The sequence below is a fragment of the Mytilus edulis genome, chromosome 13 (assembly GCF_963676685.1).
Source record: "Mytilus edulis chromosome 13, xbMytEdul2.2, whole genome shotgun sequence".
In the NCBI taxonomy this organism is placed as follows: domain Eukaryota; kingdom Metazoa; phylum Mollusca; class Bivalvia; order Mytilida; family Mytilidae; genus Mytilus; species Mytilus edulis.
The window spans coordinates 8,582,809-8,599,379 of record NC_092356.1 but is presented as its reverse complement, the minus strand read 5'-3'; the positions used below and the strand labels follow the sequence as shown (position 1 = coordinate 8,599,379).

The 16,571-nt window shown below is 32.2% G+C and overlaps 1 protein-coding gene across 8 annotated transcripts in view; it reads left to right on the top strand.

Moving 5' to 3' along the window:
- Positions 1-16,571, top strand: part of LOC139501889 (uncharacterized) — a 51,665-nt gene that overhangs the window by 12,851 nt on the left and 22,243 nt on the right. For 5 of the 8 annotated variants that reach the window (XM_071291132.1, XM_071291127.1, XM_071291128.1 and 2 more), the window contains 7 exons: positions 1,026-3,108; positions 4,381-4,447; positions 5,974-5,985; positions 8,996-9,113; positions 10,095-10,716; positions 11,129-11,303; positions 15,597-15,748. In XM_071291132.1, coding sequence (XP_071147233.1) covers positions 1,224-3,108; positions 4,381-4,447; positions 5,974-5,985; positions 8,996-9,113; positions 10,095-10,716; positions 11,129-11,303; positions 15,597-15,748 — 3,031 coding nt within the window. In that variant the 5' untranslated portion in view covers positions 1,026-1,223. The remainder of the gene's footprint in view (positions 1-1,025; positions 3,109-4,380; positions 4,448-5,973; positions 5,986-8,995; positions 9,114-10,094; positions 10,717-11,128; positions 11,304-15,596; positions 15,749-16,571) is intronic. The other 3 variants (XM_071291133.1, XM_071291130.1, XM_071291131.1) reach the window with 1 other exon arrangement.

Below are 16,571 nucleotides of genomic sequence, written 5' to 3'. Positions count from 1 at the left end.
TAAAAATGTGTCCTCAGACCAGCCTGTCAAACAGCATGGGCAACATGGCTTAAATAAAATATAAGAGTAAAAAAAAAGTTTTATTCCATGGAGTCAACTTCCTGGAAATCAATGAAAATATGGACAACAGAGTCACTAAAAACCAGATTAAACTGAAGAAGAGGTTATAACCTAAACCATGCTTACTATCAGGAATTTGTCCTGATGAATGCATAATTCCATTGAAATTTTGATTGTTTTTTTCTAAAGAAAATGTGAAAAATATATTTTTAACTGCACATACTAATGATGTCAATTATAGCAATACAATAGATGAATAAATATTTTAACTTCATGACTTCTGTAAATCAGAAAAGCGACAAAAAAACCAAGTGTCTGATCAGTTGTTTAGCATGACTATCATGGCAGGATTTACTATCATTACTATGTAACTTATCTGTTAAGATAACATCTGCACAAGATAGGTTCATTTTTTTGGTTAATTTAAAGTAATTATATACTTGTGATGTGTACTTTACATTACTAAGTGTGATTACTCAACCTTATCCGGTTTTAGTATCATCGTTTAGGCTAATTCAATTTGAATTACAAATTGTAGTCATCAAAATTAATTTTATTTCACTTATAAATTTTGAATGATGGATGAATAAAATGCAAAATAATAACATTCATAAAATAGATTTAGGAAGATGTGGTTTGACTATGATTGCCAATGAGACAACTCTCCATCAAAGTCAAAATTTTAAAAGTAAACCATTATAGGTCAAGGTAGATATAAGTTAAGATACAGGTAAGCAGAAGTTGTACCCTAAATTTTCTAAGAAGTTTATTCAAATAATAATCCATTCTGTGTTGACATGTTTACTTTCAGTTACTTTGTACCCATGTTTAAAAAAAAATTAAAATAGCTAAATCATTGTTTGATAAAAATGGAGATATGGTTCTATAACTACTGTTACATACATTTCAGAAGTAATTATAAATAGCATTTATACCTTCTGTAACATTATACATTTTTTTTTCAGATAAGAAAGATTTCAATATTTCCTTGTGTAACTTAAGACCATGCAGACAATGAATAAAGGAAAGATTTCAAGAGCTTTTGACCCCAGTAGTCATGTGACCTAGTAATATGGATGAGATACTCTAATTATGTGACGTTTAATTATAATTCAAATTTATTTAGATGATAGTGCAATAAATAGTTTATAAAAAATACAACAATGGAAAATTTAGATTCAAAATCAACAAAAACAGAAAGTAGAGAGGATGCTAAAACAGGAATTAGATATAGAATGACCAAGACAAAACCTGCCAATTTTAGTGATCTGAAAGCTAAATTTGACTCTGCTGGTGGTGTGAACGCCACTAATGTAAAGAACACTAAAATTTCGACCACCACAACAAGTAAACAAGAAGTACAGACAACACAGCGTTTCCAAAGAAATTCAGCTTTAAGAGCATCAAAAGAAAAAACAGATGATGATTTGAAAGATTTATTGTCACATACTAAATTTACAATAGGTGCTGAAGGTGAAACGGTTGAGCCAAAGATGGCTGTTTCAAAAGTTTTCCGTGGAAGTGGGAACAAAGTTTGTCAGGCAACGGTGGAAAATAAACTTCAACGGCATGATTCTGGTGAAATGTCTTTAGCGCCATCAAATAAGAATGCTGCTATGTCAATTCTAAGTACTAATTTAGCTTTAGCAAGAATTCGGCCAGGTTCTGGTGGTAAGAAAGAGGACAATTTGACTGGTAATATACAACAAAGTTTTAATGTTTTGTCCAAAAACTCTCAAAGCAGTGTCACAACGACAAGTTCCCACAGGGAGACAAATACATCAGGAACAAAAACAGAGTCTCGATCATATACTAGCAAATATTCATCTTCTTCCTCACAAAGTTCTCTTCCAAAGGAACCAGGATTAAGTTTTTCAAAAGATACATTGGAATCCAGTCATGATAAATTAAGTCGGAATAATTCCTCTGGTTCTGACTTGTCAGACACAAGGTCAAATGTATCAAGGAATAATAGTTTTAATAAAATCAGTGCCAATTCTAAACCACGTCCTTTCAGTCCAAATTCAAAAAAGACTTCAGAAACAAGTGTGACACAGATAGTTAAAAAACAAAGTAGTCTGACAAGGACTTCCTCTGCGGGGTCTGAAGATGCACGCCCTGAATGGCTCAAGAAAAGGGAGGTGCTGGTTTCTAATTTTCAAACTCGTTTAAAACACAAACCAGTAGAAACTAAAACCGAAACAAAGAACTCATCTTCAGAACTTCATACCAAAGTTAAGGAAATGAAATCTGAGGGAGACAAATTCACTTCTAATGGCGTTTCTAAACAGAAAAAACTAACACGAACACTTGATGTTGATCGAAATGTGAGAAAACATAAAGATTCTTCCTCCCCAGAGCCTCAATCTCCAAGAGGATACCAGTCACCTAGGGGAACTAACTCTCCAACAGGGAGCATGTCTCCAAAAGGTCTTCAATCACCAAGAGGAAGCTTGAGTCCAAGAGACAGCACAGCTTCAGAAATTGATGAATTCAACGAAATTCGTAAAAATATTTTCAAAAGGCGGGAGAGTAATAAGGATATGGTTATTGACCGAAGCCATTCTTTGGAGACAACAAAACAGGTAGATTATACATCTAAAAAAATGACAGCAGATTATTTCCAAAAATTAAAAAGTGACTTTGAACATATAGCTGCTGTAGCCGATGCCAAACAGGGCAGGAAACCAAAGCTTCAAAATGTGAAGACCAGTAGAACATTTGATGAACAAAAACATTCATTTGAATCGCCAAGGTCACCTACTTCACCAAAGTCAAAACTACAGACCTTGAGACGTTTACAGGACGAAGGTCAAATACCAAATGTCAGGGCTGTTTCTTCTGCTTTAAATTTAGAGTTTGGAAGACCAAGAGCTGCTAGTACAGGGAGTATTACTGCTGATTTATATACTGATAATATTTATGAGGCCATGGGTGAAGAATATCACGACTTTGAAGGATTTGAGAAGTATGAACCAAAGGCTTGGCCGGACACAGACAGTACTAGCTCTGATAATGAAGGAATTTACGACTATATAAAAGATACAGGTATACCATGTATACACTTTAGATGGTATAAGTTGTCCTTCTTTGACTGTAAACTTATATTGGGTGGATTTATTATTGCGATTTTGCCATTTTAGAGTAAAATGCGGTTTTAGTTTTTGTGATATTGAGAACAATCCTGTTTAATTTATAAAAACAAATTCAAAATGTGAGTTTAAATTATTGCGATTATAATCCCGTAGCATTTTTCGCAAATTTAAACACATCGCAATAATTTCTGAATTTACAGTATTCAAGGTCTTCATCAATAGAAATGCAATTAAATTCATTTAAATCTGCATGACAGCATTTAATAAAATAGGATTGATGACAGCCAGTGTCTATTTCTGGGTCTCCTCCCCAAATAATAAAATAAGGAATGGTGGTTTGAAACAGTATATATATATATATGTTCTGAACATGTTGCTATTGTTATTTCAAAGAACAATTTTCAATGATAGGGAAAGGCTTATCCTGTGATCTTGGCTCTTCAGTGTATTTATTTCATGTCAGAATTGAAACTACCGTAGTGTTTGCATGTTATCTGTCGTTTTTGCTGTGCTTTGGTTTTATGAAATGACACAACCTTCAAGATAACAATGCAGTAATTTCCTATCCAGATGACCACTGTCCCATTTTTGCCACAGAGAATATAACTCTCACTTCAGATGTCATTTATGTATTGAAATGGTCAGATGAGGACAATTTATCTAAATTGTTATCTGTAATTTTGATTTTATCAATGAAATTCATGTAAACATTACAAAATATTATGGGAATATGGCCTTTAGCATGACAACATACACGTACATGTAAATAAAAACCAGATGTTTAGTTTTCACTTGGATTGATTTATGAACGGATATATCATTGCGGTAGGAACTTTATCTTCTTCAATTCCGACAGTAATTTGGAATAAGTGTATAGGTGTATGGTCACAATAGATCTGAGGATATACATGATATATGTGAAATTTCAAATTTTAAGTGAACTATATTTATTTGAAAATTGATGAAATAAGTACATTTATGATAGTATTAAAAATTTGCTGACCTATAACATGACAAAGTGTGTAAATTGACCACCAGATTAATTTAGGAAGCGTGGAATTAGTTTCTTGTAAAAAAGATATAGCATATTTGTACAACACAGATCACGAAAAAAACTTGTGCTGAGGACAACGTAGAACACTTCTTGATGGACTGTAGATTTTACTAGAATATTGGATAATTTATACTTTTATATTTAAGTGGTAAGTTTCTTTTCCATTTCTAGATCCAAAAGGAAAAGTTGAGAAAAAAGTTCAATCTAAAACACCAGCAAGGAGATATGGTCAGAAAAGGTTGGTACTAATATTTATAATCAGGTTTGATCAAGTGTGAACTAACCAACAGATATCCTCATATGGTTACTCTTTATAATGAATTAAAGCTTAGGTACAGTTCACATGGTTTAAGAACAAATGAAGGAAGCTTCTTAATTACTATGGATTCATTTATTTTCGTGGGTATCAATTTTTGTGGATTGAAGAAAACTTGCATTTTTGTGTGTATTAAATTTTGTGGTTTTGGCAAAATCTGCAAACATTCCCTTGAAAATTTGTAATTCGTTCCAACATTTAAATTTGTGGTTCCCCTAGGCCTGTACCTACCAAATTTAGAAAATTGGTATCCAACGAATATTAATGAATCCACAGTACAAGAAAACATGCTTGCATTTTAAAATAGGATTTTTCTAATTCTCAAATTGAGTACCTGTGTTAGTTAGAAAAAACTTCATGCTCAAGATTTTTTTCTCTGAATTGGAAAAGAAGGGAAATTTGGTATGACATAAAATCTCTGCACACACTTTTAACATAACCCAAGCAAAGGAATAGTATTGTCATTGATGTTCTTCAGCTTAATGAGACACTATACATTCAGGTCTTGTACAGAGGAAGACATCACTGGAAGTTCAATATAGCATTCTGATTTGAACCCCCATCTATCATGTACATGTATATGAACTTAATCCTTTGTTAGATGATAGTATACATTGACACATAGGGTAGTATCATCTAAAGGCAATACTGTCATAATTAGGTGATGTTCTTTAATGGTGTGATGTTCATGGGAACAAACTGTTAGACTGGTTAACCATAGTAGTTTGTTTACTACATAGTCTTGTAAGAACATTCCAAGTGGTGCCCAGAAGCATAACTTTTTTAACAAGAAAAATATGTGATCTGATTTGGTTAATTTCTTTTCATTTGATTGAAAACCATAGCCTATATACACATATAATGAATGTTTAGATAGAATTTGAAGTTTGTAGGAGTAGAACATAATTTTAGAAAACTAATTATAACTATTAGGTGTGCTCTATTACCATGAATTTCTTTCACTAACAACTGAATAAAATTACCATACTTTGCCTACCTACTGTATGTACACAGTGAAACCATTACCTCTGATCTGTAAAATAAATGCATAGTACACAATTTTATTAAGGGGGCAGCTGAGGACTGCCACTGGGTACAGGATTTTCTCGATGTGTTAAAGATCCATTGGTGGTCTTTGGCTGTTGTCTCTTTGACATATTCCTCATTTCCATTCTCAATTTTATCATGTTTATAGGTTAACAGTAAATAGACCACAGAATCTTATGTTTGGGGTGTAAAATGAAATATTCTTTCTTGCCTTTTAGCATGTTTAGATACTTTTGAACATCATTCTGAGCCAATTTAAATTAATGATTTTGATTTTTATGGTTGCACCTTAGTTTTGGTTGTGCATATTGGTTTCAGTAGAATGGTTTCACTGTTACATTTTTTATACTGTCTGTAATATATAATGGTATTTTGTATATATATGTAATGTACTTTTACAGTTCTTCAGTAGGGTAAGATATCATTAAGATGCATGTTCTGTTTTTTATATTGTTTCATATCATCTGTATTACATGGAATGTAAAACCAAAACTGCAGTGTTTCCTTGCTTTTCAAATCCCCTGTCATGAAAACCCAAATGCTCTTCAGATTTGTCATTCCAATTCAAGCAGCACTTCACTTGTTTTTAGGATAAACACCTGATTGTTTTTTTATGAATATCCCCCTTTTATGTTTTAATCCCTGCTATTTGAATACTGTAAATTCAGAAATTATCATGATTTTTTTTTTCTAATTTAAGTAAATACGACTCTTTGAGTATCGCATACATCCATGACATAAGAACTTTCATTCTGATATCTGACACATATATATGTATGTAGCTTTTCCTACAATCACATGAATGAAACCTGCATTAATTATTGCTCATTTAAAAATTAAAAAAAAACAATACTAAATGCACACAACAAATTTACAGTATATATATATTTATTAGCACTTTTCTGGATTTAAATTAGCTTTATCAGCATTAATCCATTTAATTATGTGTTCATGCAGTAATTCTTAAACTACTGGCTTAAATGATTCCTAACAACAGATTAAAAAATGTTAAAAAGTGTCTTTTTGGGTTTTTTTTTAATAAAAATTACCAGAGGTCCCATATTTAAATAAATTTAAATCTCAACATCCTGAAAAATTTGAAACGAGAATTCCAGGATCCCCATAAAGGTCCTATCCCCCCTCATTACTGACCTGATTTTAGTTCATAGAGCATGAGGAGTATCTGGATGAAATTATGGAACCATTGTTGTTTGTTTAATTAATGTTGGACTGAGGTTTTTTATTTAGCATGATCTGTTATGATAACCTGTGGCAAGGTCTATTGACCACTGTAATCCACATTTTATGATATTCCATCTGGAAAAAATTCAGAGTATTTACTTTTATTTTTCTTTAAAATGCAATTTAAATGTTTAAATTGTATGGATCTGATGCCTTCAAATTGTTATATTTTTACACCTTGCCATACACATGATACAGAAGGTGTGTTTTTTGATTTTTGATGGTCTCCAATTTTTCGTTAAATGTTTTAAATATCAAACATATATGGCATGCATATACAATTATCTGTTAAGAAGCTAGAGAAGATTATTATATATCTTGTATATATCTATATATAACATTCTTCAGGCTGTTTATATCTGGATTTCTCATCACCACATGTATCTACATAGCCATGTGACAGTCTAACAGTTATATCAAATTAAGTTACTAGACTCAATATAAAAAAAGAAGATGTGGTATGATTGCCAATGAGACAGCTCTCCACAAGATACCAAAATGACACAGAAATTAACAACTATAGGTCACTGTATGACCTTCAACAATGAGCAAAGCCCATACGGCATAGTCAGCTATAAAAGGCCCCGATAAGACAATGTAAAACAATTCAACAGGAAAAGTAACAGCCTTATTTATGTATATAACATGGTATAATTAATTGGTGTATAGTTCTATTTTACAATGCTTTAACAATTATTCATGCAATGGTCATTCTAATTTTAAGGTTTTCAGCAGCAAATTAATAAAAACCAAAATTGCTCAGGTGTAACTTACTAACGGCAATAACATGGGATTACAAGGCTAACATATGAATATTTTATACCTTAATTCTGCCTATAGCTGTCAGGAAATAGATGTTCTGTATGTCTGTATATATGTGCATATTCTTGTATATACTTGTATATATTGAAAACATACAGTTGCTGTCATGGTATATCAAACGAACTGTAAAATACATTCATTTGTTATTTTACTCAGAAGATTTATCTTCTAAAACACTAAACATTAAGTTTTAATATTCAACATTTTGTCTTTGTGTCTACTTAAATTTTAACAGCTATTTTCTGCCACTTTGATTTTAAATAGATTTTTCTAAGGAAGAATTAAGTCATTGAAATGTTGATGTACGACAGGCAGCCGTCAACAGTTTCTGTGTTAAAAAATAATGAACTGTTCAACCAATGCCTTTCAAATTTTGATGTGTTGTTACTTATACTTTTGACAAAATGGAAGTCTGAAGCTTGATATTGATAATTTTCACTTTTACAATTCAGGAGTTATAGTCCTTGATAAATTTTCAAACTGAGGCTTAAAAAAAGTTGGGTTTTTTTGCAAAATTTACAAAAGAGGGTATCAACTTTATGTACCTTGTACTGTTTTCCTTCAAGACCTTGGCAAATTAATAGAAATTGTGCACACTATTGAAGATGTGGGTAAGGAATTCTTAAATGGGAACTTGGTAATTTTCCATTCCAGCAAAATTAATGACAGTTAATTTTTTATGCCCCACCTACGATATAGTAGAGGAGCATTATGTTTTCTGGTCTGTGCGTCTGTCCGTCCGTTCATCCCACTTCAGGTTAAAGTTTTTGGTCAAGGTAGTTTTTTCATGAAGTTGAAGTCCAATCAACTTGAAACTTAGTACACATGTTCCCTATGATATGATCCTTCTAATTTTAATGCCAAATTAGAGTTTGGACCCCCAATTTCATGGTCCACTGAACACAGAAAATGATAGTGCTAGTTTCAGGTTAAAGTTTTTGGTCAAGGTAGTTTTGGATGAATTTGAAGTCCAATCAACTTGAAACTTAGTATACATGTTCCCTATGATATTATCTTTCTAATTTTAATGCCAAATTAGAGTTTTTACCCCAATTTCATGGTCAACTAAAGATAGAAAATGATAGTGTGAGTGGGGCATCCGTGTACTATGGACACAGTCTTGTTTGAAAATGCTATATGGATAACAGTATAAGGAAAGTCGTAAAAATTGTGGGTTTGTAAAAAGGATGCTCAGCTTTGGTCTGAACTTTCATGAAAAAGCTAAGATATAATAATTGATTAGAGTTTGACAAAGCAACATCCTGGAGAGGTTTAATTAGCTCATTGTGAGTGACTGATATTTCCTCTTTCAGAATTAAATAGATATGACAAGATCGTATAAATAAACTTATTTTACAGGAAGGGAACAAGTAGACCAAGTTTTAATAAAGACCAAGATGTCAACCATCATGATCCAAGTTCGTCAGAAATCACCGAGGGTAGCAGTAAGGAGGGGACTATGGAGAGTACTGATGAGGTAAGGAAGAAGATCATCAATTCTAATGCAACAATGTTTGTAACGTTCATTTTTATATGACAACGTCGCTAATTTTCATGTCATCAATTGACAATTGATGCTATGGAACGTACTCACAAGCGCAGACGATATAAGACATATTTTAAGTACATGTTTTAATGTTATTTTCTGTCAGTTTCATTAGAATGGAGATAACAATATTGTATTTTAAGATCGGACGCCATTAATTGGTGATTTGATGGTCGCAAATACCTGTTTACTATATCTGCTAACATGTTGCCAGTAAACTTAATTTGCGACCATCAAATCACCAATTGATGTCGTTGGAGCTTAAGATACAATACAGTTATCTCCTAATTTAACATTTAACAAAAAAAATTCAAATTTGTAGATATTCACAGTTGCACTAAAAATTTCCAATTTACAAAATCATTAAGCTGACTAGGAGGGAAATATTTAGTTAGAAATAAGAAAGACACAATGGAAAGTACGAATGTATCCCAAACTCTGTCTGACTGACAAAATGTCAGGCAAAAAAAAATCATAAAGTCAGATATTGTTTGCTTTCTTAGTTGACAATATTTCAGAAAAAAAAGGTAAAAAAAAAATTCGGTCAGACAAACCCTATAAAAGTTTGTTGCAAACTGAAGTACATTTGAGAATAAAATTTGAGGACCGTTCAGTAGAATTTAATTGCTTTCAAATTCTCTGGTGGAGAGTTGTCTCATTGGCAATCATACCACATCTTCTAAATCTTATATTAAAACTAGTCCATGGTACTAACCCATAGTACAGTTTCCAAATCATATAATATGTCTGCTAAGACAGAAAAAAACTTGAATTTCATACTCAGGATATTGGTTTGAAGGTGAAATTCCAAGCACAAATCAAAATATATTCATGATATTTGTAAGTTTTCTACAATTTATTTATATATAATATTTATATGCATTTACTCAATACCATCATTTTATTTTGTAGAGATGTGGCGTAGATGGTGATATAGAATACGATACAGATAGCAGTGGAAATTCTGGAATCTACGAACCTATAAACCCTGATCAGAAAAAACGTCAGGAAGAAAAATCATCAAACTTACCCCCAGAATTACCTGCAGATAGAAAGAAAAAGAAAAAAGATAAAGATAAAGACAAACAAGGCAAAACGTTTGGTTCTAAACTTAAACAGATGTATAAGTCAAAACCAAAGGATGGGGTGAAGGACGGTAAAAAGACAAAAATGAAACATGTGACATCAGACCCTGCCCTTCCAAGTCAAGGGTCATCGGGCATGCTTAATAAACTGGGGAAATTTTACAAGCGTGTGAAATCTGAGAATAAAATGATCAACGAGCAGAACGAACAAGAAGAAGTGGTTATTTCTAGTAGTGATTACGACGGCAGTGATACAAATCCCATTGAGGAAAACACGGAAATCTTGGAGGAGGACAGTGATGGAATATCTATGCATGACATTGATTATATTGATGCTTCGTCCACATTAGACAATCTACCGCAGCCACCACCCAAGGTGGAAGTGGAGCCACCGTTACCACCTAAACCACAAAAAGATGAGCCACCTATCCCCCCTCCACCAAGAACAGGTACATGTAATACAAATTGTGGCTGCAGACTTTTTGTTGGAAGATTTAATTCATTGATTCTATGAAAAGACTCAAAAATAATACTAAAAATTTCAAATTGTATGTGTTGCTACAGACTTTTTAAAGAAGATTCAATTCATTCATTCTATGAACAGAGGCAAAAATTATAAAAGTAGAAGCTTAAGTCAATAAGAAATTTCAGTGTTGATGAGTTTAAAACAAATTCTGTTGGTAAATTAAAAGTGTTTTATTGTTGCATGCTTTAAAGTACTGTTTTATATTAACCTGGTTTTCCTAAGGTCAATTCTTATAGATGAAGTATTTCAAATGGAAAATGATCACACAGAAATATCAAAATCAAATTTAAGCGATAACCATGATAATGGTGATTAATCAGATGTTTATACTATAGGTGAGGCTGCTGTTCCCCCACCTCCATTACCACCAAGACTAAGTATAGGTCCCAGTTCAATACCAGAAGATGACCTCCTCAGCTCACCACCACTGCCACCAAGAGAAAGATTATCCATGACCTTTGACCTAGATACAATAGTACCAATTTCACTAGGAAAGAAATCTGAAGACGGGTATGTATCAGAATTTCATGCCTTCTATGGTCTAATCTATTTCACATCATTATTTCTGGGAACAATTGTTATACTGATTTCAGCTGTTTTGTGAAGAAATGTTATTGTCTGTTGATAAATAAGTCTAAATTTAAGGAAGATAGGGTGTCATCCTACATCAAATGTTCAAATTTTTAGAGTAGTAGGTAATTCATGTGTGAGAACTTTCATTTCAATATAGAAAATGACATGCTTTATCATATTTATGGTTGCATTTTACAAAAGACAGACAACTTTTGTTTGATTAAATTTTTTCCAACTTTGCCACATAAGGGGAGGCATCTCAAATGCAAGGGCAGATAATTCAGATTAAGGTAATTTTACAATAGAATGTGTTAGGAATTTACCTTTTTTATAATTTGGCAAGAAAACGGGTCTGGTGACCCCATTTTTTCTTTTTCTTGACTGAAAGCATACTTTTAAAGCTATCTTCTCGTATGTTAATTCAAAATGATATGGTTTTGTTTACCCTTTTTTGCAGAAAATTGGGTTTTCCATGCATAATCTTTACAAAATATGTCAATTTTGAACATCTTGTAGCGTGAAAATAAGCCCTGTGACCCATCCTTTTTATTACTTTTTTAGCTCACCTGGCCTAAAAGGCCATGTGAGCTTTTCTCATCACTTGGCGTCCGTCGTCGTCGTCGTCGTTAACAATTTTTCAAACATCTTCTCCTCTGAAACTACTGAATGGATTTGAATGAAACTTAGCATGATTGTTCCTTAGATTATCCTGCACAAAGTGTGTGCTTCGATTTTTGATCCGTCAAAAAACATGGCCGCCGTTACTTAAAATAGAACATAGGGGTCAAATGCAGTTTTTGGCTTATATCTCAAAAACGAAAGCATTTAGAGCAAATCTGACATGGGGTAAAAATGTTCATTAGGTCAAGATCTATCAGCCCTGAAATTTTCAGATGAATCAAACAAACCATTGTTGGGTTGCTGCCACTTAATTGGTAATTTTAAGGAAATTTTGCAGTTTTTGGTCATTATCTTGAATATTATTATACATAAAGATAAACTGTAAATAGCAAAAATGATCAGCAAAGTAAGATCTACAAATAAGTTAATATGACCAAAATTGTCAATTGACTCCTTAAGGGGTTATTGTCCTTTAATGACAATTTTTCACAATTTGTTCATCATATTTGCTAACTTTAAAAAATCTTCTCCTCTGAAACTACTGAATGGATTTGAATGAAACTTAGCATGATTGTTCCTTAGATTATCCTGCACAAAGTGTGTGCTTCGATTTTTGATCCGTCAAAAAACATGGCCGCTGTTACTTAAAATAGAACATAGGGGTCAAATGCAGTTTTTGGCTTATATCTCAAAAACGAAAGCATTTAGAGCAAATCTGACATGGGGTAAAAATGTTCATTAGGTCAAGATCTATCAGCCCTGAAGTTTTCAGATGAATCAAACAAACCATTGTTGGGTTGCTGCCACTTAATTGGTAATTTTAAGGAAATTTTGCAGTTTTTGGTCATTATCTTGAATATTATTATAGATAAAGATAAACTGTAAACAGCAAAAATGATCAGCAAAGTAAGATCTACAAATAAGTTAATATGACCAAAATTGTCAATTGACCCCTTAAGGGGTTATTGTCCTTTAATGACAATTTTTCACAATTTGTTCATCATATTTGCTAACTTTAAAAAATCTTCTCCTCTAAAACTACTAAAACAAATTCAACTAAACTTCAACTGAATGATCAGTAGGGTGTATAAAATAAAGTTTGTGCTTTATTTTTTATTTCGTCAAAAAACATGGCCGTCATGGCTAAAAATAGAACACAGAGTAAAATGCAGTTTTTGGCTTATATCTCAAAAACTCCAGCATTTAGAGCAAATAAGACAAGAAGTTAAAGTATTTATTAGGTCAAGGTCTACCTGTCCTGAAATTTTCAGCCGAATTGGGTAACTGGTTTTTCAGGTATAATGCCCCTGAATTGATGATTTTAAAGAAATTTTGCAGTTTTTGGTTATTATCTTGAATATTATTATAGATAAAGATAAACTGTTAATAGCAAAAATGTTAAGCAAAGTAAGATCAACAAATAAGTCAATTTGACCAAAATTGTCAATTGACCCCTTAAGGAGTTATTGCCCTTTAAAGACTTTTTTCACAATTTGTTCATCATGTTGACTTACTTTAAAAAATCTTCTCCTTTGAAACTGCTGCATCAATTTCAGCCAAACTTAGGCTAAATGAGTTTTAGAGTATCTAGTATAAATTTTATATTTCATTTCCTTGTATGTCAGAAACATAGCTCCTATGGCTAAAAAAGAACATAGGAGAAAATGATTTTTTTTTTGCTTTTGAAGAAAATAGGACGATTCAAAGAACATTTAAATAAATTTAAAAGCCAAAATAATCATTGATGAGAGATTTAACCGAAAAAATTCAGGTGAGCGATTCAGGCTCTTGATAGCCTCTTGTTTTTAAAAGCATATTATAAACTACATTTTGGCAAATTATTAAAATATTCTATGGACACCCCATCTACCTTAACTAAGAGTGTCATTGATAAACAAAAATTTTAAAATCCTAACTTACTGTGAATTCATTTATTTTACCAATTTTCATGGATTACTTAAAAGTGTATTTTTGTGTATATGTGATCATGTGTTTTGTCAGTCTGCATACCATGTATTTCATTGAACGTTTAAATTTGCAGTTCACCTGTACCCACAAAACCCACGAAAATTGGTATAATGAATCCACGGTATCTTGATGAAGAAATATGTTTTTCCTTTTACCTCTGTGTGTTTTTCTTTCGATAATAATTGATGAGATATGACCTTTTAAACATCTTTTTTTTTAGATACCCACATAATCTTAGTATTAATTTTTGCTCCTTAATGAATTTAATATTTTGTTCTAATGCAATCAGGGACACCTTCAGCAAAGACTTGCTGGAATTTTGGGCCGGTCATTTTCAAGATGATTTGGTCAAAGCATCAAGGTAATTTTGTGCAATCATTTCCTGGTAGTGGAGAAAAATCTTTTCAATTCTAACATCAAGATAGATGCTTCAACCCTGCATTTTTTCTTTAAATTTTTATTTTCAATCTTATTATTTGAAGACAAAGATATGTGGCTCAGGTATATATGCCAATGAGACGAGACCCAATAAACCAAATGGCATCTAGAGGTCAACACACAGTTTTCAACAATAGAAGTGTCTATCCAAGTGGTCAAGGACTAAATAATATTTTTTCTACAAAAGTTGTGACTATATCATGTATATCAAAAAGTCAGTGACCATATCAAAGATCTGCAATCAACGCAGAATCAAAGGACAAAAAACATGAAAATTCATTATACAATCTGCTGTAAGCTATATATAAAAAAAGCATTAGAATGATAAAGAGGGATGAGCATCGGATATTGGGATGTTGGAATGTATGTGCTGAGGAACAGACAAACATTTTTCTGATTTAGCTTCAATATTGCCAAAGCTTATGACTTTTTATCTTCTTTTTTTTTAATTTTGCTGTATTTTTGTTTTTTTCTTTTAGAGAGATTTGTATGTCACTGTGTTTTTGATAGTTCCCATTCTAAATATACAACTTCATGTCAGCTCAGTGAAGGTTAAAGTTTTCCCATAGTTCTTTGAATGCACTTGAAGCTGGCACCACCAACATATTTTTTTCAGTTTATTCAATTTTAAAGTTAAAAGAGCAAAACAATCCTTTTCTGCTTTAAGTGGATTGTATAGTTACAAGTTTTATAATACAGAAAAAGAAAAAGAAGCTGAAATGAATTCACAGAAAGATGTTACCAACCACCAAGCAAGAACACATGTTTTTTTTTCCAATTTTGAATGTCATGAAAATAGTTAAAACTACACAAGTTTAGGCAGTGGACAAATACAGAAATCCTATTTAAAGCGACTTATCAACCATCTAAATAATGTTGTGTGATATAAGTTTTCCTGATCTGAAGGGAATACAGACTACAACTGAGTGCCATTTATACCATTTTTTTTAAATATATAAATATACAAGATGTGACATTATTTTCAATGAGAAAACTATTCACCTGAGTTCAAATTTTGTTGATATTAGCAATTATTAGCAGCTGTATTACATTCAACAATATAAAAGGTTCTCATTCTGAAGAGGGGAACATTTCAAATAGATTCATTTCTGCATGTTTGGTGAGAACTGAAAAGGTGTAATAATTAAGTCAATTTAAAAAGTTCTGATACAAAATAAAAACATTTGATTTTTTTATTTGCAGGAAAACATGGCCTGGCGGTCGAGACAGTTACCTCCATGGTCACCATGTTAAAAGTGCATCTGACCTTCAGGTTTGTGATGAACCAGTGAAAAGTAACACAGAAGACACACCACCTCCTCGACCAAGCCCTCCTATACACAGGAGGAAAAAAGGTAACTTATTATATGTAAGAAGATATGGTATGAGTGCCAATGAGGAGTATCTGCGACAAAGTCATAATGTATTTAAAGTATACAATTATTATAAACATCAGGTTCCTTACTTAGGACAGGTGCAAACAAATGTTTGTACATATAAGCACCCCTTTTAGTTTGTGCTCACTGAAGTGAAATTTTTTGTACAGTTCCTGACGTAGGATAGGTGGGAAAACAGGACTTAAGATGCCAGAGGGATAGTCAAACTCATAGATTAAAAATAAACTTACAACGCCATGGCTAAAAATAAAAGACAGACAAATAATAGTACAGAAGACACAACATAGAAAACTAAAGTCTAAGCAACACCAACCTCACCAAAAACTGGGGGTGATCTCAGGTGCTTGGGAAGGGTATGCAGATCCTGCTCCACATGTGGCACCCGTCATGTTGCTCATTTTATTACAAATCTGGTAACTAGTCTAATTAGGTAGTTCACATTCCTCAAAAGAGAAGGGTGTTGTAGTTACGACACAAGGAACATATCCAATATTTAAAAATTTCATCATTTTGAAATCCTGTTTCAGTTATGACCAAAGAATCTGTAATAATTTTTTGTATATGATCATAAGAAATACATCACAATTGTTTAGTAAGTGTTTGCATTTTGTTGAACATTTGACAGAAAGCTACCATACTTGGTAGAATTGTTTTCATATTATATTTTGTATATGTAATTGACCATATTATACCACTATTTTGATGTGACTATTTTATTCAGAATATTGGGACCATATGTTGACTAATGTACTATAAAGACACCTTGTAATACACAATTTAA